Source organism: Gambusia affinis, linkage group LG16 (assembly GCF_019740435.1).
Source record: "Gambusia affinis linkage group LG16, SWU_Gaff_1.0, whole genome shotgun sequence".
Taxonomy (NCBI): domain Eukaryota; kingdom Metazoa; phylum Chordata; class Actinopteri; order Cyprinodontiformes; family Poeciliidae; genus Gambusia; species Gambusia affinis.
In genome coordinates this window covers 23,331,889-23,359,268 of record NC_057883.1, presented here as the reverse complement: position 1 = coordinate 23,359,268, position 27,380 = coordinate 23,331,889, and the positions used below count along the sequence as shown (strand labels likewise).

Genomic DNA, 27,380 nt, shown 5'->3' with positions numbered 1-27,380 from the left:
TGTGGCTGTGGGTTGTTTAACTGAAGGAGGTAGTCGATGTTTTAGAGGTCAGAGCTTCAGCCCTACAGCATGTCTGAAGACTTTTGGAGGTTTAAATTCTGAAATGAAACCAAATCAGAACTAAAAGTTTAGTTTGATTTAAACTTTGAGCTGAAAGCAAAAAAAACAACAACACATGGATCTTCATCAGCGCCGTGACGAAGACTCTCTTCCTGATTTACTGTAAATCATAAATGATTTCACTGATTTGATTAATTCAGTCTGCAAGCTTAGCTCTTGACTTTGACTAGGCCATCCAAACATATGAATCTCTTCTGACCATATTTATTTTAGAGCTAAAAATTTATCTCGAGAGTAAATGCTCCAGTTTCAAACTAAATATTTAGTTTAAAGCTAAGTGTTTAGTTTGTTAACAAAATATTCAGTTTAGGATGAAGTTATCAAGTTGCAGCTTTTATTTTGACAGTCCATCTACCGGTTAGAAAATTAAATATGTAGCTAGCTCGGAGCTAAATGTTTAGTTTGGAGTTCATATTTTTATTTAACTCACTAATGAAACATTTAGTTTGAAACATTTATAACTAAATTAATAACGTGGTGAAAATATGACTTCATGTTTATTCTCCTAAATATCTGAAATTATTTCTGCTTCTTTCTGATCGCATCAGATGAAACTTTTATTTTGTAACTCTGTACGTTTACGGTCTTTTACTCTGAAGGTTGACTCATCCAGTCTCTGTGAAGCTGCGGGCTTGACGCATCTTCATCCTCCTCCTCCTCCCCCCAGCACCTCTGTCACGTTGCGCGGCTCCGACTCTTCTTTCAACCCGGAGCCGTGAGGCGGGACGCGGCGGCCGCAGAGTGAGCAGAGCCGCGGGTGAAACCTCCAGAGAGGAGCCGACATGTTCATCTGAAGGGTTTGTTTCCATGGAAGAGCGGCTCCGCGGAGGAGAGACCAACCCGGAGAGCAGACTGCGTCCTCAGCCGCCGCTGCGCCTTCCCGCCACAGCGCGCGCCTCGGACTGCCATGTGAAGCCGGAAGGTGGATGTGGGCAGGTGGAGGAGCAGGTAAAGGTAAGAATCTGACCGGCGGGCTCCACCTGCAGCGGGCTTCAGTCCGCGCACTCTTCACCTGATGACACCTGGTTTCATCAGCAGCACAATTAGGCGGAGTCCCTTCATCTGGGAGCGAGAAGGAGGAGAGAGGAGAGAGAGTTTAGATCTGGTTTATTCCTGATTTAGACCTAATTTAAACCAGGTTCAAACCGAGTTTGAATCTGGTCTAAATCAGGTTTTATTCTGGTTGTGTTCTCGTTGTTCTCGGGCCCTGAAGCTGTCCGTGGTGCTGATTGGACATGGAGTCCAGCTGATGCTGTTGAACACTTTGTTTTATGTCTGCTGCTGGAGGTTTGATCAGGATGAGAAAAAAACTCCACAGGTTGGGCAGGGGGGAGGGGGGGATGAATGGGTTGTGTGTGTGTGTGTGTGTGTGTGTGTGCGTGTGTGTGTGTGTGTGTGTGTGTGTGTGCGGGGCGGGGGGGGGGTCTTTTTGAGCTACTTCAAAAAATCCCAGATTTTCCGTCTCATCCTGATCCTCCACTACATGAAATCTACCTGAATTATAAATGACTCCTCTTCCTCCTCCTCTCTGTTGTCTCTCTCTCTCTGTAAATGTATTCTTCCTGGTGGGGAGCAGAGTTGAGGGGGAAACCCTCCTGAGAGCGATTCGAGGCGATGAAGCGACTTGGGTCGTCGAGTTCCGATCGTTTTGAGACTCGAACCGAGTCGACAAGTTCTCCGAGTCTTTTTGTTTTTCTGCGTCGAGCCGTTGGAGGCTGATGGACGGAGGAAGCTGCTGCCGCCACAAAACCCGGAGACTGAAGAGCGTGTGTGTGGGTGCGTGCGTGTGTGTGTGAGGCGTTTCCATGGCAACCTGTTAGGGGTGTGTTTGGTCCCTAGAGGAAAGAAGCAGAGAGAGAAGATGAGAGGCGAGGAGAAAGGAAAGAAAGATAGAAAGTATCTCTCATTAGGGGGGATCATCCCCACCCCGGTACCAGATCAGCTGCATCCAGAACCGACCCAATATGTTCCAGATTTCATCCTGAAATCCAGAAAAATTAAAGAACTTTCGGTTCTGCTCGGTTCAGATCTGCTTGGTTCAGTTCTGCTCGGTTCGGTTCGGTTCTGCTCGGTTCTGTGGTATTAACTGGATCAGAGCGGACAGGACGGCAGCTGATTCCAGAGGAAGCGGCTCCACATGGCAGCAACAAGTGGCACCAGAAGGAGGATTTTATTTTTTCTTTTATTGATCCAGAGATAAAAGCAAAGCTGCTACTGTATAAAAACCGGGCCGGGTTCTGGTTCTGGTCGTGTTGCTTCTGGCGGAGCGTTGGATTCGCCAACGTGACAAATAAAAACTCTTTACATCATTTTCTATAATCGTATTAACACCAGGCTGATTTCACTGATCATATTTAGAATCAATAATCTGCGATATTTACACTGGAGGAAACATCAGAATAAATGTGATTCATCCGCCGCTACGGCAACACCATCAGGCCAAAACTGTGAATCATCACAGCACGTGGTGGGGAGGTTTCTGCTCGGACTGGACTATTAAGCATAGAAATAGTATTTAATTGTTGTTGGCCAACAGTTTGAGTTTTTACATCCTGATGAACCTCAGACTGAGTTCAGTTTGAAATTATATTTTAGTTTTTAATTATTTCCTTTTTGTTCCTTGTTTATAAAACAGAAAAAAAATGGTTGGAGGAGTTTCATTTCCTCCACAACGAGGAAATGAAACTCCTGAACTTTTTATTTATAAAAGGAGGAAATGAAGAGGAAGTGATGACCTCTGGCAGAGAAAAGATCAAACAGTGGCAGCATCATGCTGTGCAGACAGAGGCTGATTTGATCTGGTTTTTATTTTATTCAGTTTTTTGTTTTTTGTTTTTCAGATCATGATCCTACATTGTGCAGCCAGGATTTGACTAGACTGGATATTTAGATCATATCTGACCTTTTTTATTCTTAAATGTTTTATTTTGGTCTCCATGGTAACCCAACATTATAAAACTCCCACATGGAAACTTTAATTACCTTGTTATTCTACAGCATCAATTATGAATAAAATAATATTTATGTGGCTGAATTGACCAGGATTTTAGTGTAAAACATTAGAAACGTTTTGTGTTTCTACAGCAGAGTTTTAATAATCTGGAAGGAGAAAAACAAATCATAACTCCAAAGCAATAAATCAAACCACAGAGGGAATAATTAAGAGTTCAATCTTTGCTCACCTTCTTATTGAAGCTTTATGAGCAGAAATGATTCACATTATTTTCATTTAAAGTTAGAAAATTATTTTCTCAATGAAACAGAGCTAGGAAAATATTATTTAGATTTTATTCATTTGATTTAAAATGGCATTTATTTTTTTATTTCCAGCAGTCAGTAGAAAAAAAAAGAGAAAAGATAATTAAACCTAAATCCATCAGGGTGTGAATACTTTCTGTTTTTGGATCTTTGGCTCTTTAAGACGTTTAATTTTAAATCTGAACATCAGAAACAGATTCAGCTCATTTTTATGAAAAGGTTTCTTTTTATTCATTAAGAAAAAAAAGTTTGAGGTCAAGTAAACGTGACTAAATCCAGTCAGAAGACGATCAAACACCAACATCAGTGATTGGACTCTGAAGTTTAATCTGGATTATTTCAGGATTAATAATAAACAACGTTAAACATCTTAATTTGTTCTGCAGTCAGATGAGAGGAACGGTCAGCTGTAAAGCACGGTGGTGGAAGTATCATGATGTGGGACTAGTTAAAGGAAATAAAGAGTCAGAACACCAATAAACTAAATCAAACAAACAATGATCTGAGATTTCTATCTGTGATCAATCAAGAATTTATCAGCAGAACTGAAAATATCATTCATGATTTTTTTGTTTAATCACATTTTCTCTGATTTTATCTCCATAAAAACACAAATTTATGACATAGAGGAATCAGAAGCAGCGGCCATATCAGAGCGGCTCCACGGATCGGACCGGTCCGGTTCTGATCGGTCCGGTTCTGACCGGTCCGGTTCTGATGCAGCAGACAGTTGCAGATGATTAAACTCAGATTCTGGTTTCTGTAGGCGCCGATCCTAACGGGCTAATATTAGCACTAGCATTGGCATTTCACTGCCCCCACTGCATTAGCATTAGCCTTTCCCTAAAAAACGTTTTTAGCCATTTCTTTTATTTATTAGCTGTGCTGACTGGAGGAGGACAATGTAAGACGACATGCTAGTAATAACCACTGACAGCATTTAGGCTACATTAGCATTTTGGCTAATTTTAGCTTACACACTAATTTTAACATACTAAATGGTGTAAGTCCATATTAGTCAAAATGTTGGTGATTCTCCACATGCTACTGACTACATACTAGCTAAGCTTTTTAGCATCAGAACGCTGGGATCCAACCGACAGGCACACTGTGGCAGGACCCGTTTAAATTTCTTCAGAAATGTTCTGGTTGTTATTAATCTCATATCAGACGTTTCCTCAGTGTGACATCTGCTCCTCAGATTTTGTTGTTTTAAAAATGTTTAACATGATTCAATCTGGAAAAACTGTTCATATGATAAATATCAGAAAAATCTGCCAATATTCAGGAATATTTATGTCAGATTCTCAAAGAACGTCATTGTTTCACAGTTAGTGGAAAACAGTGATGGTAACGAAAGTAGCCTATATCTATAGATATATCTAAAATATATCTTCAATAAGACTTAATTAGAATCTATTTATTTGGTAAGTTATTCAACCTGCTGCTGAATCTTTGAGATGAATTCATAAAAGCATATCGATTTTCCTCTGACGGGAAAAAGACGTTTGTGGCTGAAATGCTGCCGGCTGCCTGTCTGACCGCAGCGTTGGCTCCTCTGATGACGGAAAATAATAAAACTGTTTCTGATCTGCTCTGGATTTAATAAATAAAATCATCACCAGTTCAGTCCTGAGCTGCAGAATCGACCCAGCAGCCGTTTCACGTCTCTCTGATCAAATGATGGGAACTGTGACGACGCGAAGTACGGGACCCGGTCTCAACTCAGCCGGACTGCCATGAAGGTGACATCTTAGAGCAGTGATCGGAACCGTGGAGGGGAAGCCTCTCATTTGAAGGCCTGAACTGGTTCTACTGGTCTGGTTGGGTTTTATTCCAGTATGAAGTTCATTACAGATCAGTCTGTCAAAACAAGCAGGTTGCCATGGTGACATGCAGGAAGCATCGGAAGAGGGAAAGTCAAAGTGTTTGAAGTGACGACAGGAAACGCGCTCAGCTTCCAGCAGAGGGAGGGGCTGAGAACGGCCACGCCCACTGAGCCGCAGCGGGACTAGGATCCGGATCCGGATCAGGACATTTCTGATGCTGGGACCAATGCTTCACTATCAGGGTTCTGCAGAACCGGTCCGGTCAATAATTCAGCTTCATCAGCGCAGAAACATTCATACATTTACAATCTGCTTTCTGCAGCTTCCTGATTTGTCTGACTGGCCGTCATGAAACCAGGACGTTTAGAGTCACTAACTGGATCAGAACGTTTGAGTTTCCTGATGAGGTCAAACACATGAAATGGAAATAAATGAAGATTTGATCATTTGACTGTTGGGATCAACAGATCAGAGAGAAAAAAGGCCAAAACGTTTCAGAAGATTTTTTCCAAACCGGCTGAGATTTTAACTAAAACGGTTTACTTTGGAAAACTTTGAGTCCAGCTGGATAAAGAGTCACTGATGATGCGTCAGCGGCAGCTTCCTTGCAGGAAGTCGGTTACCTTTAAAGATCCGCCATCTTGTTTTCATTTTGGAGTTTTAAAATAAAAAAATCTTTTCAAGAAGAAGATGGAAACATTTTCTTTCATGGGAAAGGTGTTGATGTTTATGTAAAGTCAATTTAAATGGATGTTGCTGGGACTTTTAGTGGCACGCAGTGGTGGTTTAATCAGGGCAGCTGCCCAGGGCGGCATTAGAAAGGGGCAGAGCGCCAAGAACTATAAAATGAAACAAACTGGATCTCATCTGACTGAATATGTTTGGTATAAATGCAGTGGATTCCAATTGACACTGGGAAAAACCTTTTTAAATCTGTATATTAGGAGCTGAATTTTTCTGAAGCAGATTATTGTTTTACCTTGTATTTTTGCAATATAATATCTACTATAATTTTAGCTCTGCAAATTAAGCAAGAAGTTTTAGTGATTTTTGTTCCTTTTACATTGAGTGTTGATATTAGTGTCACTTGTAGAACAGATTTAATCTGTTTTAGTTCCACTTTTAACAGATAAATCTTTCAGCAGTGCAGACTCCGCCTCTTCCCGGCTCAGATGATGAAATGTGACAGAAGCCAAAAGTCAAACTGGATCTGAGCTTCACCTGCTGGCCCAGCCCTGCCCAGAAGCATGCTGGGAGACGAGCAGGATTTGACTAAACCGGAGCGGAGAAACAGGAATGAGGTCAGAAGTCAACAGGATGGTCTTTGTGAAGCCGCTCTGTAAATGGCAGCGGGAAAGAAAAGAGAAGCTGGCAGAAAACTAAAGGTTTAAAATCCGCTGGTTCAGGCTGCAGGATGCGCAGCGGCTCCAGTTTCATCTTAATGAAAATGGAACTTGATGGTGTGATGTCACCGACGCTGAGCGCCGTCTTCCTGAGCTGCAAGTAACTAACAGCCTCATCCAGATATTTAGCAGACGCACTCAGCTGAAGAGCCTCAGATCCGAGCAAATGAGACGTAAACGGACTTCATGGTGGGATTCACTCACAAAATATCCTGCAGCTCCACAAACGTAACATTATCATTTGTTTTGGCAGCAAATGTGCTGCAAACATTCCTGCGATCCAGCAGGCCTGAATAAATCAGAGCGCCTCGCTGATCATTTAACGCAGCGAAGCACAAAAGAATGTCAACGTCATCGTCATGACAACGACGTTTATAACGATACAGAAAAAATCTAACTGAAATAATTTGGGTTATTTAACCTGACAAGAATGACTAACATTATTTTCATCATGTTAGTCATTCTGTCACAAATGTTACAGTTTCAAACTAAATATTTAGATAGTTAGCATCAAACTAAATATGTAGCAAAAATCTACATATTTAGTTAGCAATAAGCTAAGTTTTTAGTTATTAAGACAATTCTTTACCTCCAAGTTAAATATATAGCTCAGAGCTACCTTAACTAGCTCACACTTTGAAAATTGGCTTTCCAATAAGCGGAAGTGGACTATCAAAGTAAAAGCTGTCCTGGTTCACTGTTGCTGCGTTTCAGGTGCTAATCGTCGGTGTTGCCTTTCAAACGGATCGTTTTTTGTTTTAAGCTGAAATGTTGGGAAAGAAAAGAGGAAAAATTATCATAAAGAACAACATGAGATTTTAGTTTTACTTCATCGATAAGTAGATCCGCCTATTAGCTAAATGCTAACTGAATATTTAGTTTGGAACTGCGACATTTAAGGAAAAACACGATGAAAAATGAGTGCCATGTTTTCCTCTTAACCTGTTCTGGTTCTGATGGGCCCAGAACCAGAACAGGTAAAATGACCCAAATTATTGCTGTTAATTTTTAACTTTTAAAACAGAACTGATAGCAGTTTGCATCGAGTCGCTCCTCCTCCGCATAACGGCAGGCTCTGGTCGTCGTGTTCTGGTTTCTGCTTCGGCTGGTCATACTGGACCGGTTCTGGTCCCATCAGAACCGGCTTGCGATGAGGATCCGGCCGCCGGTGGTGGTCTCTGCGCTGCGGTTTGTCTCTGGGGTCGTCGGGGTCGCCCTGCTGCGGGAGGAGCGGCGTCCCGCTAATGGACAGTAATGGACATGTCCTGTTGGACGGCCCGTCTCTGAGGACGCCTCCTGTCAGCGCTGACATGCTCGCCTTCATCCGACTTCATGTCGCCGCACGGCCAGGGCCCGGTGGATTCTGGGAAAATGAGTCAGACGTGGTAGAGCGGAGGACTGCCGTTATTAAAATGTTCTGACCAGAGAACCAGAACCAGAAAACTTCCGATACCACCATAGCAGCAGAACGCTTTGTGTGAAGTACAAAGATATCCTTTAAAGTTTCTGTCCACTTTATTAGGTACACCTTGCCCGCTCTGACACCAGCTTTTTCCTTTATAACTGACATTTAATCATTTATTCTGGAAAAAACTCTTTATGGAACTTTGTTAAAATGTTTAATCCAGTTTATTTCAAGGTCTATAATTGCTAAATTGCATTTAAATGAGAAAATTAGCTACATTTTCAATTCAAAACCAATTTTATCTGCTAAATAATTGAATAAAGTATTAATATGAACATATATATATATATATATATATATATATATATATATATATATATATATATATATATATATATAGTTTTTAATCTTCAGGTTCTTCAACCGTCAGATTGGAGAAAAGTTCATCTTTCCAGAATTTCTCTGATCGTTCATGGAGCTTCTGTAGAAATGTGGACGCTGACATTAGCATTAGCTGCTACATTTTAGCATTGAAATGCTATTTTAACTTCGCTGCTAGGCTAACTGGTTTTAGCACAACTTAAACACAACAACAGTCTTTTCTAGTGTCCAATCAGATCGTTTAAAAACAGAAATGAACCCAGTGGGACCAGAGAAGCAGCTTGTTGTTAGCGGATGTCAGTGTGTGTCAGATTTACCGTTGTATCAGAAACACGTGACTACAAAGTTCTGGTCGGATAAGTAAAAATTGTGATTAACTGTGTTAAAATCTGTGACTGATTAATCGAAATGAAGGCGTTACAGTCAGCAACAGAACCTGTACTTCCAAAGGGAAGGATTATGAAATAAATTAGTTCTGAGATTTATTTTATGGACTCAGTGAGTCAGTAAACACCAGAGATCTGTTGTTCATAATAAACTCTCATTGTTGTAGTTGGGAGGAAATAAAGCGTCTTTCTGTGATTTGGGGATTAAATCTCCGGTTAGCTGGAGCAGCTGCCTCTCTTTGTGTTTCTCTGATGGAAACGAGAATGCTGCTAATGACGTCTGCTAATGAACGCGAGCGGCCCGCTGTCCTCTGGACCGCAGCTGCTTTGTCCGCCGTGACTTCTTATTGATTTTCTGGCACATGCTGTTTTCTCTGAATGCTGTAATTTGTCAGACTTATGACGCGATGCAGCTCTGATGATGCATTCAGTTTGCCATGAAGCAGGTGGCTGAACCTTTCTGTGCTTCCATCTACCAGGTCATTATTTTCTGAATCAAGCGCCGCCTCCCAGAGGATTTCACATGTCAGAGATAAACCTGGAGTTCTCCTCCTATTGTGACTGATTCAGTGGAAAATTTCTATTGTGACTTTACTGAGGCGAATTCGTCTCATGCAGAGTGCGTCTGATTGTCAGTGCATGTGTGTTAATGCGATTTATCGTGGGATTTTACTGCTTAAATGGTCCATATCTGCTCCGGTCCCAGAAGACGCCGTTTCTCTGGCTGGCTGCCGGGTTGCCAGTTGTGCACAGAGCAGGTAAACAGCATGGGGAAGCGTTCAGCTAGCCCACGCAAACATGCTCTGATGTGATGCTGTTTCATCAGCTGTCTGGGTTTACAGCGCGGCGCCTCGGGCTTTCATCAGGACTCGGCTTTAAATGAACACAAACTTCAGTGACTCTGCTGGATAAAAACGTCTTCATAAAGAATAATTCATTCAAACTATTCTAAAGTGATTCACTGTGGATCCTGTGGCTTTCTGCCCAAGGTGACGCGTCACACGGGGAACCATGCAAAAAATTTAAAAAATAGTAAATGCTGTAAGGAAATCTTCCAGCTGATGATCAGGCCTGTTGCAATAAATCAGTTAATTACATTTAAAACAAGATCAATAATTTCTATTTTTCTCTTTCTACCAAAAACTGGACAATAAAAGTTTTCTTTTTGTCTCAACTAGTCATTTTTTTAAGTTTTGTTTAGAGACTTCAGAATTAATTTTACTTGTTGTTTCTGTTTGTTGTTTATTTATTTTGGATATTTAAAATGTCTTCCAGCTCCAGAGTTACATTTTTTTTTAGAATTTAACGTTTATTGACCTTATCAGGTAAAATTTATGATGTCAGAACTACTAATGAGGTTGAAGTTGGTGTCTGATTTGTAGCAGAAAATATATCAAAATATAATTTCTTTCATTGTTTTGATTCTCTGAGAGTTTCTAGTTGAGTTTTGAACACATTCAGACTGATTTGACCAGAAGTTGGTTTATCCTAACTAAAAACTAAACTTTGTGTTGGTTCAATCTGGCTGTGAAAACAAAAACTGGCAGCTTCAGCTTCTTCTATTTTCATCTCCAACCTGGATTACATAAACCGAAGGCTGTAAAATCAGATTATTTTAGTTTGTAATGTTCCTGATAAGTTGGATGATAAAAACTGGGGTTTGTGTTTGAGGTCGGATCTCCTCAGAGGTTCTGTTTGGTTCTGTTCCTTACAGAACCTGTGGTGTTGGTGAGGTCATTTTGACTGCTGCTGGCTTTTCTTTGCAATAACAGAAGAAAGTGTTGAACCTGATTGTGAAGTTAGACGGCCTGATTGGCTCAGAGGTCTGATTCAGGTGTGTGAGTGACGGAGCTGAATCTCTCCAATCCATTAGCATGTTGAGTATCATCTGTGGAGCAACATCTTCTGATCGTTTCTCTCTGAAGGCGCTGATAAAGTGAAACATCCCGTTTGCGTCAGAAGACCAGTCAGACGTTTCATTCTCTCCTACTGGGAGCTGAACTGGTCTTGGTCAATGGGAGGAAACCAAACGCTGAGCTGGTCACAAACTCTTTGACTGACCTCTGACCTCTGGTCCTCCAAACCTCGGCCTGGGTTCGGTTGAAGTAAACTCTGGTTCGGGTTAAATGTGAACCGGAAGCCACTCCAAAAGCAGGAAGTGGACTACAGCGCAGGGCATTCTGGGTAAAAACAATCGAAACAAGGGCTTGTTAGCTTCAGTCTCAATATTTAGTTGGTTTAGTTAGCTAAACTGTTTAGATAAATATTTTGTTATTTAACTAACATTTCTGAGTTAGTTAAATAACGTTTCCATGACGATCCTCTCCTCTGATTGGAGGAACTCCATCAAACTTTAAATGCCTGTAAAGAAAAGCCTCAGTCAGATATCCACGTTTTTAGCCTCTGATCAGTTTAATGTGAAAACACTGCAGAAGGTCGACCTGCTCGGTGTTATCCGGACCGTCGGGCCGCTCGGCGCCGTCAGCAGAACCGACTGTTTCAGCCCAAAGTCACCTTGTTCCTCAGGATGACTGGAGGGGTTTGGAGCTCGTGTGATTCTCCAGAGCGATAGCGGAGATTGCTAATCCGTCAGACTGATTTGGTGACAGGCGGAAGTGCTAATCCTGCGGTTTCATTCAGTTCCAGTGAAGACCGCCTGACTCCCCGCCGAGGGCCCAACAGTTAAAAATACAACTTATTTCCAGGAAAATCATCAGAAAGCTTCTGGTTTGGACCCAAATACCCACAGATCGGCTCTGACTGATGGACGGGATCCAGTCTATTAATAACCTTCATCACATTCAGCAAAACAGGAAAAGTTACACCTTCATATAGAAAACGTTCAGACAGATCAGTAAGAAGAGTTTAAAACATTTTGAGGCAGCGCCGGCCTCGCTCAGCATGGAGCAGAAAACTGAAACATTTCTGAGAATCAAATGTGGCGGCTGGAAATGGACAGACTGTGAATATTATTCCTCCTGATCCTCTGCAGAATAAAACGCTGAGTGCAAGTGAAGCTGCCGCAGCTCGTTTCTCTCCCCGCAGAACCCAACAGAACAGAACCGGAGAACAGGCTGCAGCACCAAACTCACGAGTCCAAACATCTGTCTGATGAAGGAGAACTTGTGATCTCGGTTCCAATTATTGTAAAATAATTAGTTGAGAGGAGAAAAGGTTTGAGTCCAGAACTGACAGAGGAGAATAACAGAACCCAGTTACATAAAAATAAAAAAATGCAGTTTATTTCACTATTTGAGACCAAACCGTTCAGGACCTTAGACTGATTTCACCATCCAGTCGAATCCTTTGAGCTTTTATTACCAGCGTTTTGAATTAGAAGTCATTTTTAGAAGTTGATTCTGTTTTGAATTTCTGAAGCTAATTAGCAGCTGATTCTGAAAGTCCTGCTTTGTTCTGCTCTGCTTTCATGTGGATGAATCATTTCATTCTGAATGAATGAGCTCCACATCACCACAATCATAAAACATTTTCAGCTCGTCTGGTCCAAACCCATAAAATCTGGATGCATCACTTTCAATAAAAATTAAAGTTTATTAGATATTAATTTCTGTGAGCAGATTCCTGCAGGTTTCCCCTCAGATTTCCATCATTTATCTGAGGTAATAATTAGATTTGGAGCTTGGAAGGGCTAATCTTTAACTCCCCACACTCATTCTTTGTCATATTCTCTTTCAGTCGGTACTTGGACTGGGTCAGTACTTCCATTCAGCAGAAACAGCTCTGCTCATCCACCTCCTCTTTAAATGTGTGTAACATAAAGAGCTGTGGCTAATTATGCGGAGATTAAACCAATCAGAAATATATAAATGGTAAACAAAGCCAAACCTAGCTACTTTGCTACCTGCTGTTGTAAAAACAATAGCTTGTTGCCACGGTTACACATCAAGACATCTGCCAGTAAGAAAGACAGCAGGAGGGAAAAATCTAACTAGATGATATAGTGGAGCTAACACAGCTGATCTAGCATAGCTGAGCTAACATAGCGGAGGTAGCATCGCTGAGCTAAAATAGTGGCGCTAACATAGTGGAGCTAGCATAGCTGAGCTAACATAGTGGAGCTAGCATACCGGAGCTAGCAAAGTTGAGCTAACATAGTGGAGGTAGCATAGCTGAGCTAAAATAGTGGAGCTAACAGAGTGGAGCTAGCATAGCTGAGCTAGCAAAGTTGAGCTAACATAGTGGAGGTAGCATAGCTGAGCTAACATAGTGGAGCTAGCATACCGGAGCTAGCAAAGTTGAGCTAACATAGTGGAGGTAGCATAGCTGAGCTAAAATAGTGGAGCTAACAGAGTGGAGCTAGCATAGCTGAGCTAACATAGTGGAGCTAGCATACCGGAACTAGCAAAGCTGAGCTAACATAGAGGTGCTAAGAGCATTATGCTAGCATCAAGTGATTTTATTTTTGTCCTTGTATTTCCAGACAGAAGCTAATATTTCTAAGCTAGTGCTACATTCATTTCATTTTAGTGGTTCTGCTGCTGTTTCCAGATGAAAGCGTCCTCCATCACTCTAATGTGGAGCTCTGGTTCACATCTGATTGTCTTCAAATGGAGAATAACTCCGGATCAATAATCAGATCAATATGGATTCCACATAACAGCAACAGGCTGCTATTAGCACAGAGCAAACGCCTCCCAGCAGCTCAGAGGCATAAAAACCAAAGACGGAACAGCAAGGAAACCCTGCTACCAGAGAGGAGACGGTTCTGGTTCTGGTTCTGGTTTTACAGTGTGCTTCTGAAGTGAAGCAACATCTGTTTGGAAGATTTTATCATTTATGTCAGGCTTTGAGCAAAGCTGGGGATAATCCTGACCTTTGACCCCCTGCTGAGAGTTTAGCTCCATAATAAAGCTGATTTGCTTCAGATTACACAGAAGTAGTTTTATTATTTAAACGTGGCGGAACGAAGCGCTGTGACCAGCCGGGCCGGGGAACCGGTACCATAAAAAATGGATGAGTTCCTGAGACTAAAATTAGACAGAAACTGAAGCCGGTGAGTGACCTTCAGGTAGCAACAGGCAGGAGGAGAACCACCAGAACCAACCGGGTCCTGGAACGGGTCAGAATGTCGCTCCAATCCTCCAGCAGCAGAGATTGATATTCCCTGATAAAACAGAAATTAAACGACTCGTTCATGAATATAAACTTTGATCATAAATCAGTGGTGCGTCTCCCACAGGGGCGCCATTTTAAATCTAAATCTAGTCCAGGTTTGTCGTTTATTGAACGTTCAGAAACTACGGTGGCTGTGATGAGCCACAGCGAAGGTAAACAAAGGTAAAATAACCTGAACAGGTGATCAAATCAAAACCACTCTACCTTTTTACTCTGCCTCTCCTTGTCGTTTTAGCACACCTGTTGCCTTGGCAACCGGCTGCGCTCCGCAAGCCAAGCAGAGTTTATGTTAAAACCATAACATTCACTCCGTTACGATATCAGGTTTCCAGGCTTGATATTTATTTAGCGGTTATTAATAAGCGCTCCCTGAACACAGCGGTGGTTGATTAGCCAATTTAAACTCCTGCTCTGCTCCTCAGTCGATCTTTGAGTCGCCTTTTTATTTTATTTTTTTTTTAACTGAGCCGAAATGCACTGAATTGTGCAGCTCCTTGTTGGAACAATAATTACTGAGATCATAAATTTTAACACATTTTGTAGAATTTTTTTTGTACTTTAATAAAGTTGCAAACATTTTGGATCTTTGAATATTTTGATAAGCGTGTCAGAAGAGCAGGCGCTGGTTTCAGCCTCTTGGCGACGTTCAGTTTATCATCTGCTGCCGAGATCGAGTGAAAACCTTCCGCCATCCACCAGTCTATTGCGATTGACGTATTGATCACCCCGCTCTAGATTGTTCCTCTCTAGAGTCAAAGATAATAACTGCAGATTAGGTTTTAAGCCAATTTATTTTCATAATTTCAATTTGATCGATTCTATGGCTTATGGAAACGCAGCAACTTTTTATCATCCAGACAAAGACATTGTAGCAACCTCCCTGACCAATAAGTCATGCTGGGATGCTGGGGGCTTGATGGGGGCTGTTACTGGGGGTTTGGTGGCAGGGCGCCGCGGCCTCAGAGGCAGCAAGAGCAGCGAAGCAGAAAGCAGCTCTTTAATTGGCAGACAGGAAGCAGAAGCTCTAATTAACCAGCAGGAGCACGGATTCGGATTGAGATTCTGCTGCCAGAAAACTGAAGACATTTGGAGGAGAGAGAGAGAGGAGGTCCTCCATACTGCAGGATTTTGGGTTCTGCTCCATTTGTTCATGTCTCGGTCTCTGTTAGGATGGAGTCCCAACTGCTGGACCCAACAGAATTCTGAGGCTCTGGATGTTTTCTAGTGAGTCCAAATATACGGTTCAGCTCAGAGAGACGGTTCAGGCTGCGGCGGCCGGCGAACGACGGTCATCAATCTGTGATTCCTCCAAAAGCTGCTTCATGGTGAAGTGGTTGGAGCTGGATCCTCCTCTGGATCCACTGGGATCCAGTGACTCCAGCGAATTCACTGTTCCTCTGTAGATGGAAACCTCTTTCTTTTAGATCTGATCCTGTCTATGGCAGAAACCCATAAATAGCCGATAAAACAAAATGGCTTCATTACCCTGATGACTGAAGAAACGTCCAGAAAGTTGAGTAGTTTCTGAAGTTCCAGTCAGAAATGAATAATTTGGATTATTCAACCTGTCATAAAACACAGCAGCTCATTTCTCAAAGTTACATTTCAGCATATTATTCTGTTATTCATTCATAAATGTAGGTTTCAAACTAAACATTTCATTGGTAAACTGTTCAGCACTGATCTAAATATTTACCGTAGTTTGATGCTACATGTTTAGTTAGCAAGCTAAATAGTTAGAAACTATTTAGAAACTTTTTAAATTAAAGTTCTTAGCTTTTATAGATTAACATTTCCAGGTGCATGCTTGTTGTTTTATTGTATCTATATTTAAATTACAATATCACACTTATGCATATATTTTTAAATACTTTTCATGCCACTTGTAGTTATGTTTGTATTTATTATTATTTAACACTTCGTCAACAAATAAGCTATTTCCCCTGAGGATCAGTAAAGTCTGTTCTATTGTGCATGTTTAGCTAGCTCAGAACTAAATGTTTAGCTAACATGCCAGTAAGAGGAAGTGGACTTTCAAAATAAAAGCTGGCTCTTGAGGTTTTGTGTATGAACTCCAGCTGGTGCTTTGCTGACGCGTCTCGGTTGCTGTAAATGTTTCATTCTTTGTCTTAATTGAGTTTTGGTAAAAATTGAAACGTCTGAATAAGATGGAGGAAATGTGAGCGGATCAGACGACCCGTTTCTGCTCCACCAGGCTGGACAAACCACTGCTCCCAGTTTGGTACTGTGTAACTTTGCTGCGCTGCTGGTTCGTGTTTTTGGTCAAACGAGTCTGAGCGTCAGACCTGGAAGATCATCGAGGTTCTGTTAATGTTCTGCTGAACATTATTGGTTCTGGTTCTGCTGATTCTTCAGAACCAAAATATTCTGGGATTTTCCTGAGCACAGGAAACCATCTTCTGGTTTCTCAGAAGCAGATTGTTTTTCTGTCTGAATTATTTGGAGGCAACCATTCCCGGCAACAGCAACCAGCCTGGTTAGACCTGAGCTGCTTTAAGTTCTGTTTATGTTCTGTTAGCGTGTTGCTGCTGGTCATCAGCGAAGCATCCGTAGAGGAAAAGTGACGGCTGAGCCAGCAGCAGATTGGATGGCTGAGGCATCAAGCAGAGCGCTGATGTTCAGACGGATCAAAGCCTCGTCATTTTCAAGGTTACGCTCTCCGACGTCCCTGGGACGGATCTTCAGTCCAAGGACAAGTTTTCCCGTCTTTGGAGAATCAGCCGATCCTTTGAAGTGACTCAGCAGCCGTCAGATCGGCTTCAGTCTCAGAATCCACCAAAACGCTTCTTATCTGCTGCTGCCGTGAAAATAAAAATGTTTCCAACGTCTGACATGTAAGAGCCACGTCTGAAGAGTTAAACAGTCAGAAATGAGCAGCAGCCTGTCATTGGAGAACAATGAGAGTTAATCATTTATGAACTAAACATTTAGCTAAACATTTAGCTAATATAAATGAACTAGCTAACAGAAGTGGATAACCAAAAACAGATGGTACTCTGAGTGGTCAGCAGAGCTGTGACGATGATGGAGGCAGTAAAGAGGGTCATTAGCATCATCGCCATAATCTAACTAACTCACTGTTATGGACGTTACTGTCAGATGAATATTAGGGTCAGTAGTAAATCCTGCAAGATATTCACTGCCAGTAGTTTGCAAAATGAGCTGTTGTCGTTTAATTAGCAGCAACCAGAAATGAGATTCTCTCTGCAGAGCCAACTGCCTCTGCTCACATCAGGAGGTTTTTCTTTAAAATGAGGATTTCAGAGCGAGCCAGGTAAATCTGCTGGCAGTTCCAAGTTCACCACTGCAGCAAACAGGAAGGGACGGGATGGACCGCTGTCAGTCTAAGACCTTATTTGGAAATAGGATGATTGCACTCCAGAAGTGAAGGGGGCGCTATTTTCTACATTATTCGCGGTCTCCCGTTTTTATTTTCTTTTAAAACCTGTGATATATCGTCATCTTTAGGAAGTAGCTGTAGCATTCAGTGATATTTAATAGCATTCAGTATTATTTAATAACATTTAGTAATACTTGATAACACTCATTGATATTTAATAACATTCATTAATATTTAATAACACTCAGTTACATTTAATAACATTCAGTGATATTTAATAACATTCAGTAATATTTAATAACATTCAGTATTATTTAATAACATTTAGTAATACTTGATAACACTCAGTGATATTTAATAACATTCAGTATTATTTAATAACATTTAGTAATACTTGATAACACTCAGTGATATTTAATAACATTCAGTAATATTTAATAACATTCAGTATTATTTAATAACATTTAGTAATACTTGATAACACTCAGTGATATTTAATAACATTCAGTATTATTTAATAACATTTAGTAATACTTGATAACACTCAGTGATATTTAATAACATTCAGTAATATTTAATAACATTCAGTGATACTTGATAACATTCAGTGATATTTAATAACATTCAGTAATATTTAATAACACTCAGTGATATTTAATAACATTCAGTAATGTTTAATAACATTCAGTGACATTTAATAACATTCAGTAATATTTAATAATATTCAGTGATATTTAATAACATTCAGTAATATTTAATAACACTCAGTGATATTTAATAACATTCAGTAATGTTTAATAACATTCAGTGATATTTAATAACATTCAGTAATATTTAATAACATTCAGTGATATTTAATAACATTCAGTAATGTTTAATAACATTCAGTGATATTTAATAACATTCAGTAATATTTAATAACACTCAGTGATATTTAATAACATTCAGTAATGTTTAATAACATTCAGTGATATTTAATAACATTCAGTAATATTTAATAACACTCAGTGATATTTAATAACATTCAGTAATGTTTAATAACATTCAGTGATATTTAATAACATTCAGTGATATTTAATAACATTCAGTAATATTTAATAACACTCAGTGATATTTAATAACATTCAGTAATGTTTAATAACATTCAGTGATATTTAATAACATTCAGTAATATTTAATAACACTCAGTGATATTTAATAACATTCAGTAATGTTTAATAACATTCAGTGATATTTAATAACATTCAGTAATATTTAATAACATTCAGTAATATTTAATAACACTCAGTGATCTTTAATAATAATTCAGTAATGTTCAGTAACATTTAAAGTGTAATCTCCACCCGAACCTCCCGCTGGGTCTGGTTGTAGAAAAGCTAAGTTGCTGAACGTTTAGGTGTTGCGGTTCGGTCCGTAATTATTCATCCGGTGAGGCGGTACCGGTACCGCAGGACCAGACGACAAATGGGTCCGAATGACCCGGTTCGGTTCTGATTTGCTTCTTCGGAGGAGCTGAAACAAACCCGTTACGTCATCCTCCTCCTGGGTTGTTGGTTTTGTTTTTTTTTTGTTTTGTTTTTTCATTAATTTGATTGGCAAGCAGCGGACGGGAGTCTGGGTTTGTGGTTGCCGTGGCAACGGCCTGCTCTTTGTTAAAAGGCTACGTTGCTGGCATCTCATGTGTCTGCGCTGCGATCGATAATAAACCCGTCCAGAACCAGCAGAACCTCCACACCACTCAGCCTGAGAGGAGGAAGAGGATGATGAGAACGATGATGTGGCAACAGGAGGAAGGAGAAATTAGATGGAGATAGGAGGAGGAAGAGGAGCGCTGCTCCTTCTGACTCATCCGGGATCTTTTCTCTGTCATTCACTTTGATATTAAAGTAAGGTGTGTGTTTCTGTGTTTGTGTGTCCGTTACTCTCTCTCTCTCTCTCTCTCTCTCTTTGTCTCTCTGTTCGGCTTCTCCTCCATCAAGATTCTGGTTCGGTTCCGTTCTCCTCGCTGGTCTAATTGGTACCGATGTCCTCCTGCTGAATGTTGATTTTGCGGCTATTGAGATCAGCCCAACAACCTGTGGCTGCTCGGAGGTTTTCCGGCTCCAGAACCGAACCCGAATCCCGAACCCGCCTCTTCCTCACATCTGGTTTAAGAGCCGCAAATTGACAATAAGCTTCCAGCTTTAAGGACTCTGAAGCTCCTGTTAATCTGTGCCGGGCTGCGCGCGCAGCTCGTCATGACGCGCCAATCAGTTTAAATGAGTTTATTATGGGATGGAGACCTGTTGCTGAATCATGAATCATGCTGAAGAGCAGCTGGAGGCTCGTTTCCATCCTGCAACTTCGTTGTCAAAGATGAACAGCAGTAATTTGAATATTATTCTGCATTTGAAACGATAATTGGGTTCATTTTTTTAGTCATTTTTTCACCGTTGTTCATTCATTTAGGATGTAAATATTTAGCTAAATTTTTTTTAAAATCCGCTCCAAACTAAATATTTGATTTAAAATTGTATTTAGCTAAATATTTTTCGTTTGAAGGTTTACAAAATATTTCTTTTAAACTAAAATTGGAAAAACAAACAAACAAGAAAAAAATTAGTTGGCTGAAAAGAGTAGGCTACTTTATTTAGAAATCTAAACATTTTTGTTTGAAGCTAATAATTAACAAGTTTAATATTTAGCTGCAATATACTCAATATTTAGTTCTGAGCTAGCTGGTATGCAAATATTTAGCTACCTCAGTGCTAATTGTTTAACTAATATGTTAATTCACTAACAGATGAACGGATGTTGAGTTTCAAAATAAAAGCCGGTAGTAATCTACTATGTGATCCATTGGGAAACGTCTGTATTGATCTTTAAACAGCTGAACTGTAGGGAGAACAACCACATGTTGGGTTACGTATCAGGTCAATCACGTGGTCCAGTGATATGGTTCCGATATGGGCGATAGGGCGCCATCTTGTAGTGGACTAATCCTGAAGACTGCTATTAAAGCACCTAAATATTTAAATAGCCCTTAAAAACCTGCTGTTTGTATTTATTCAGGTTATCTTTGTCTCATATTGGGATTTATTTTATCTGTAAAACATCTAAATATGACAGGAAAGAATCTTCAAGGTGTTGAATACTTTTTCACAGCATTTTTTGTAGCAGAACTGGAGAAAATTCCGACATAATTTTTCAAATGTTTCCAGTGACAATTATGGAAACAATGGATGACTTATTTACCCAGAGGTTTGCTGGTAAATCTGCTGCAGGGTTTAATAATAGCAGCAGCTTATTTTAGGTTTGCAACCAAACACACACACTCACACACACACACTGAGTTATCCTGCGAAGGGCGTTTAGCCTGGCTGCAGCTAGCAGGGGAACATTTTAATCTCATGAAACATTTTGCTCCTTGCCTCAGATTCTCCTCTGCAGGTGAAGAGAAAGACGCTGAAAATGGAGGAATGTATTCAGACCAGGGTTAGAATAGTTTGGGGGTTTTATTATTATACTTTTATTTCATTAAGATTTTCGTCTAATTCAGTGTTTTCTTGTTTTATTTAGCTACATATTGCATCATTTTAGTTTAGCTTTTATTAGTTATTTAGAAAGGTCAGAGTATTGTTTTGTGATCATGTGAACATTGATTGGGTAATGAACACCCAACAGAAGGAAAATGTATTTAATTTTTGTCGAACAGCTGATCAACTCTGGAGATTTATCCAAAGATTTTCTGTTGCCATTTTGCAGACAAACGTACATGAAGCAAAAATAATTTACAGGCAGCAAATCATGGTTTGTGTGGGGAAATAATTAATTTCACATCAGTTTGAAAGGCTGATAAAAACAAAAAATATTACATCTATAATTTCAATATGTTCTGGTTATTTTTATGAACGCAGGATATTGTTCCAGTTAAGTTTTTCCACATTAATTACAGTTTTTATTTATTTTAGTTATTGAAAATGTTTTCTTAGTATTTCATCAAGTTTTTGTTATAGTAAACATTTTCTGCGTTTTGTCAGCCTGGCGGGTCACCAGGCTTTACTTCATCCCCGCCAGTCATTTAATTCTGAATAAGAGTGTTATACATCACTAACAGTCCCGGCCAGGTTCACAGTCTAAATACATTGAACTGGGAATGCACCAGCTGCACCATCCCTGCTGTTGCCCGTTAGCATCACACCCTATTGTTTCCAAATCGTGATGAAAGTTGTTCACCTCCATATTTTGGTAACTTCTGACATTGTTTAGCTCAGAAACACGGTGGACTGCCTCGGCACCACTAGCACCAGGATAAGCAACTTTTCTGGGAGAAACTCTGACTGCAAATGCAAAATAGTTTATTAATTTATTAGAGTATAGACAAAGATCTGCAGTCTTTTGTTGCTATTGATCAACATATTGGACGTTTATTTTCATGATGGAACTCAACAAAGCGTAATGCCTCAGCTGGTGATTGTATGATGTTTTCATGACTTTTTATTTTTATATTTTTATGATGGAAAGCTCTTTGAACTGCCTTGTTGCTGAAATGTGTGATGCCAGTAACCCTGGCTGATAGGTTCATTGATCGATTGACTGACTGGTTTCCTGCTCTGCTTTGTTGCAGGGCTTGTTGGTGATGGTGCTCTGTTTACTGTGATGGTGGGTAAGAGAGCCATGCAGCGCCTCCTGCTGGCCGGCGGCCTGCTGCTGGTCCTGGCCGGCTCCGCCTCCAGCTGCCCCGCGCGGTGCGAGTGCTCCGCACAGACCAAGTCGGTCAGCTGCCACCGCAAGCGGCTGGCCAGCATCCCGGAGGGCGTCCCCATCGAGACGCGCGCCCTGGACCTCAGCAAGAACAAACTGCGCCTCATCAACTTCTACAACTTCTCTTCGTTCCTGCAGCTGGAGGACCTGGACCTCAGCGACAACACCATCAGCGTAGCCGAGCCCGGCTGCTTCCACTCCAACGTGGCGCTGCGCTCGCTCAACCTGCGCAGTAACCAGCTCATGCTGGTGGCGAAGGGCGTGCTGGCGGGCCTGACCAACCTCACGCACCTGGACCTGAGTCACAACCGGCTGGTGGTTCTGCTGGACCACGCCTTCCAGGACCTGCACCGGCTGACCTTCCTGGAGGTCAGCAACAACCAGCTGGTGTTCATCTCCCAGCGAGCCTTCACGGGGCTGCTGGGCATCCAGAGTCTGACCCTGGAGCGCTCCAACCTCACCGTGGTTCCCACCGACGCTTTGGCCCACCTGCACAACCTGCTGGAGCTGCGCATGCGCTTTCTGAGCATCAGCTTCCTCAAGCCTTTCTCCTTCAAGCGGCTGACTCGCCTGCGCCACCTGGAGGTGGATTCCTGGCCCCTGCTGGAGAGCCTGCCGCCACTGTCGCTGCACGGCCTCAACCTGACCACCCTGTTCATCACCAACACCAACCTGTCTGCCTTTCCTGGAGCGGCGCTGCGCAACCTGCCCTACCTCACACACCTCAACCTGTCCTACTGCCGCATTCAGCACATCCAGCAGGGGGAGCTGGGCACCCTGCCGCAGCTGCTGGAGCTCCGCCTCCAGGGGGCGCAGCTGCTCTCCATCGAGCCCTTGGCCTTCGCGGGCCTGAAGTCCCTCCAGCTGCTGGATGTGTCCCAGAACCGACTGGACTCTCTGGAGAGGGCCGTGTTCGCCTCGGCGGACTCCCTGCAGCGGCTCTGCCTGGGCGGCAACCCGCTGGTGTGCGATTGCCGGTTGCTCTGGTTGCTCAGCAGCCACAAGCCGGCTTCGCTGCAGATCCTGGACCTGCAGCCGGAGTGCAGCGCTCCGCAGCACCTTCTGGGCAAATCCCTGCGGGACCTCAAGGAGCCGCTGGTGTCGAGGTACATGACTTGCACCAAGCCGCGGGTCGGCCCCAACGCCACGCAGCTGCTGATGGCCGACGAGGGCCAGCCGGCGCGGCTGAGCTGCACGGCGGAGGGAGCGCCGCGGCCCTCGGTGGTCTGGATCACGCCGCACAGACGTTACGTCACGGCCAAGAACAGCGGCCGCGTGGAGGTCCAACCGGATGGCAGCCTGGAGATCAAGGCGGCGGAGCTGCATGATAGCGGCGTGTACCTGTGCATCGCCAGCAACCCGGCGGGCAACGCCAGCCTGTCCGCCTCCCTGGCCGTGAAGAGCCTGGGGACCGGCGACAGGCTCCACTACAGCAACCGCAGCTCCGGCTACCTGACGGAGTCCAACGGCACCTGGGGCAACGGCACGGTGCTGTACAACATGACGGTCCCCATCGACATGAAGACCATCCTGATCTCCGCCGCCATGGGCTGCCTGTCCTTCCTGGGCGTGGTGGTGTTCTGCTTCCTGCTGCTGTTCGCCTGGAGCCGGGGCAAAGGGCGACACAAGAACAACTTCGACATCGAGTACGTCCCCCGGAAGTCCAACGGCGGCGGCGCAGACGTGGCAGAGACCAGCGGCCCGCGGCGCGTCAACATGAAGATGATCTGACGGCTGCGGCTTCAGTCAGAAAACAAAATTTCTGTTTGTTTTTTTAATGACAAAGTGGATTTGTGACAAACGAAAGTGATGTACTGTTTAGTGGCTGTGGGTCTGACGGTGGTCTAGTGATCAGTGGACTTGTGATATATGATGTTCATAATGTACACTCAATATAAATCTATAACCGACATATCAATATGGGACTGGCATCGTGCTGCGAGTGACTCAGTGACGTGATGAGTAACGACGTGGCATCAAGGTGAAGGAGGGACAGACTGCAGCGTCACGACCGAACCGTCCCATCTCAGCTGCAGCCTGAAAGACGTATGTGTGTGTGTGTGTGTGTGTGTGTGTGTATGCGCGCGCGCGCGTGTGTGTGTGTGTGTGTTTCTTTGTGCATGTGCACGCATTGCCTTTCTCGTGCGGTGGAGCGACTAAGCGTTGAGGTCCAAAGTGTTTTTCTTTCTTTCTCGGGTTTTTCTACCAGAAGCAGGTGTTTGTATGCAAATGAATCTCTACTGACGAAATGCTGCAGAAACTGTAACATAGATCAGCCCCTCATCCCATTCCCCTGAAGAAGACACTTCTGGTTTTCTAGACTTGAAAAGGGTTTCAGGAAAACAGGTCTGCTGCTCCTCTGCACAGAAACAGAAAACGGAAAGTCGTGTTGAATTTTATATCATAATAAATCAAAGGCAGACAAATCCCTGGATATGACAGGAAAGAGTTGGTGGCAAAGATTTACGGCCGCCGGGTTTCCTGGTACCTCTGCAGCTTGATCCAAACGTTTAAACCTAGCCAGGGGGTTTGAGGGCAGTAAGGAGGACTGGGGGGCAGTAAGGAGGTCTGGGGGCAGTAAAGAGGACTGGGGGCAGTAAGGAGGTCTGAGGGCACTAAGGAGGACTGGGGGGCAGTAAAGAGGACTGGGGGCAATAAGGAGGTCTGGGGGGCAGTAAGGAGGACTGGGGGCAGTAAGGAGGTCTGGGGGGCAGTAAAGAGGACTGGGGGCAATAAGGAGGTCTGGGGGGCAGTAAAGAGGACTGGGGGGCAGTGAAGAGGACTGGGGGGCAGTAAGGAGGACTGGGGGGCAGTAAAGAGGACTGGGGGCAGTAAGGAGGTCTGGGGAGCAGTAATGAGGTCTGGGGGGCAGTAAAGAGGACTGGGGGCAGTAATGAGGACTTGGGGGCAGTAAGGAGGACTGGGGGCAGTAAGGAGGACTGGGGGCAGTAAAGAGGACTGGGGGCAGTAAGGAGGTCTGGGGGGCAGTAATGAGGACTGGGGGGCAGTAAAGAGGACTGGGGGCAGTAATGAGGACTGGGGGGCAGAGTGGAGGTCTGGGGGCAGTAATTGGATCCTGGGGCAGTAATGTTCCAGGTCTGACAAATTTATGGGTATATAACAGGAGGACAAAGTCTGGAGTTACATTGTTATTATTTATTAAGGATTTAATTTAACTGTTGCACCTTGAGGACTGCAGTAATGAGGACTGGTCAGAGGACTGGGCAGTAAGGAACTGGTAATGAGGACTGGGGCAAATCAGTAATGAGGTCTCAGTAAGGAGGTCCCAGTAAGGAGGTCTGGGTCTTTCATAAATGGACGTTTTGAATGTTGTAGTTTCTCGTTCTCATTTAGTTTTGTTCAGATTTTCGTTGACGATGTTTTAAATGTTTACGACGGGGAAAATAAATAATTAACCCTGAAGGGCAACTATTTGTAAAGGTGGGGGAGGGCCAGAGTGGGGGTGGGGGGTATTTGTGTGATCCTGTTGTGATAAAATGTTCCAGGTTGTATAATCGTTTTCATATGACAAATTTATGGGTATATTTTCAACAGGAAATAAATTCAACCCCAAAGTCTGGAGTTACATTGTTATTATTTATTAGGGATTTAATTTAACTGTTGAAACTCTGATATTCACTGCAGACACCAGCTAGTGATGCTGAATGTAGACGACCCCACCGTGACCTCTGACCTCTAACCTGCTGCCTCTGCTGGTGAAACTGAGTCTCGTTTGTTTTTCCTCTGTCTGAGTGTAGACAAATTAAAGTTGAAGCCAGCTGAACAGCAGTGGCAGGCTGAGTTGAAGAACGTCTGTTGACAGAGGTAAACATCCTGGTGTGTCTGCAGGAGAAAACGCAGCGTTGTGTCAGCAGACCGCCTCACCACAGACTGCCCTCACTGGGAGGCAGTCTGCAGACCTGTCAGTCTGAATGAATGCGTCACTCAGTTGCACAAAATGTAACAAGAACCATCGTCGGATTCGGACTCGGTTCCAGTTTCTCTCACATCGAGTCGCTGTCAGGAACAAACATCTAAACACAACAGCTCAGTTTTTCAGTGTCTCTGATAAACAGCCAGGTTGGATTTAAATTAAATATTTTCCACAAGAAGACTTTTAGTTTCTCCTGAACTTTAAAAATGCATCTGGATGGTCGGACTGCAGTCTGTGATCTGAGGCTGATCTTTAACTAGAGATAATAATCATAATTTATGTCACATTTTCTAATTTTAATGAAGAAATTCAAAGTGAGTGAAATGAAAAACAATTTTTGAAACTTTCCAGCGTGTTGATGCATCGACTGCAGCTGTTTCAGCTTCCAGATGTCTTTCAGTGAATCTGTGAGCAGAGCATCAATTTGCAAGTTTCTGCAGCTTCACTTTAAAATGATTCTTTTCGGTGGGATTTTCTGATCATTTCGTGCAGAAAACCCCCCAAAAATCTAGTTTCATTTTCAGAAATGTAAAAATTTAGTTTTGACTTTAACTTGTTCTTACTATTCATAATGTAAATGCAGATTTCTTAATAGTTAAAATCTAGTTGTCTAGTCAAAGCTAATTTTCAGATATCCGGAACATAATTGCAGATAGTCAGCTGAAACTAATTGTACAGTATAACAGCTTGCCATAACTGGGACTCATTTCCAAATCGTTTAAATGTGTGAAGAAACGCCTGGCAGGAAAAGCGCAGGCCTTGTTCCACTGGCTCTTCTTGGTCTGGGAGGGATGATGCTGCGGGCTGCAGGTCAGCCAGGAGTCAAACAGAGGAGGCAGGAGGCAGCGCCTCTACCGGATGAAGAGGTCAGAGGTCACACAGCTAATAACACAGAGTGAACGACGGGGCATCTCTGGGATAAATTAGCTGAGATAATCCCATGATGCAACAGCTGATTAAAGTTTCATGCTTTTAACTTTTAAACTTGTATGTAAAATAAAAACTGTGCTGCTCTGTTTGGTGCTTCAGTTTGAAAAAACAATGAAAACGTTTCATTTATATGCAGAAAGAAAAGAGATGAGAGGAAACCAGGAAATTTTGGTTTCCTGTGTGTGAAACCAGAATCATCTGCAGCTGAACATGATGGTTTCAGCTCAGCGGAGCCACGTTGACGGTGTGAATCCGTCCAGGTGAAAGCCTCGGCGCCGTTACGTAACAGAGGAACCCAGAACCACATGCTGAGTCTGCACTTCCACTGCTGCCCTCAGATTAATATTAATGCACTGATTCCTGTTCAGATGTGTAATCATGTTCAACTTCATGTCCAAAAAAACAAGATGGAGTCAACCAAGGGCAGGAACTGAAATAAATGAAAAACTTGATACCATAGAAACCAAGAACAATTACAGAAGAGTTTAAAAACC

General features: G+C 42.6%; 2 protein-coding genes across 6 annotated transcripts; one reads left to right on the top strand and one right to left on the bottom strand.

Annotated features, from left to right (window-relative positions):
• Positions 1-763: 763 nt before the first annotated feature.
• Positions 764-7,815, bottom strand: LOC122846534. 2 transcript variants are annotated; one of them, XM_044143556.1, is made up of 4 exons: positions 7,611-7,679; positions 7,553-7,574; positions 1,615-1,955; positions 764-1,182 (listed from the first exon to the last, which is right to left on the bottom strand). In XM_044143556.1, exons 3-4 carry the CDS (start codon positions 1,925-1,927, stop codon positions 764-766), a joined length of 732 nt encoding a protein of 243 aa, XP_043999491.1. In that variant the 5' UTR covers positions 1,928-1,955; positions 7,553-7,574; positions 7,611-7,679. The 2 variants fall into 2 exon arrangements, with proteins under 2 accessions (XP_043999491.1, XP_043999493.1); XM_044143558.1 differs by lacking the exons at positions 7,553-7,574; positions 7,611-7,679 and adding an exon at positions 7,726-7,815.
• Positions 948-25,458, top strand: lingo2b (leucine rich repeat and Ig domain containing 2b). Of its 4 annotated transcripts, none has more exons than XR_006373253.1 (3): positions 948-1,074; positions 21,886-24,588; positions 25,320-25,458. XR_006373253.1 is itself a non-coding variant. In XM_044143555.1 (2 exons), exons 1-2 carry the CDS (start codon positions 1,047-1,049, stop codon positions 23,751-23,753), a joined length of 1,896 nt encoding a protein of 631 aa, XP_043999490.1. In that variant the 5' UTR covers positions 948-1,046; the 3' UTR covers positions 23,754-24,603. The 4 variants fall into 4 exon arrangements, 1 of the variants encoding a protein (XP_043999490.1); XR_006373254.1 differs by lacking the exon at positions 948-1,074 and adding an exon at positions 8,048-8,132; XR_006373255.1 differs by lacking the exon at positions 948-1,074 and adding an exon at positions 18,954-19,165.
• The last annotated feature ends 1,922 nt before the right edge of the window (positions 25,459-27,380 follow it).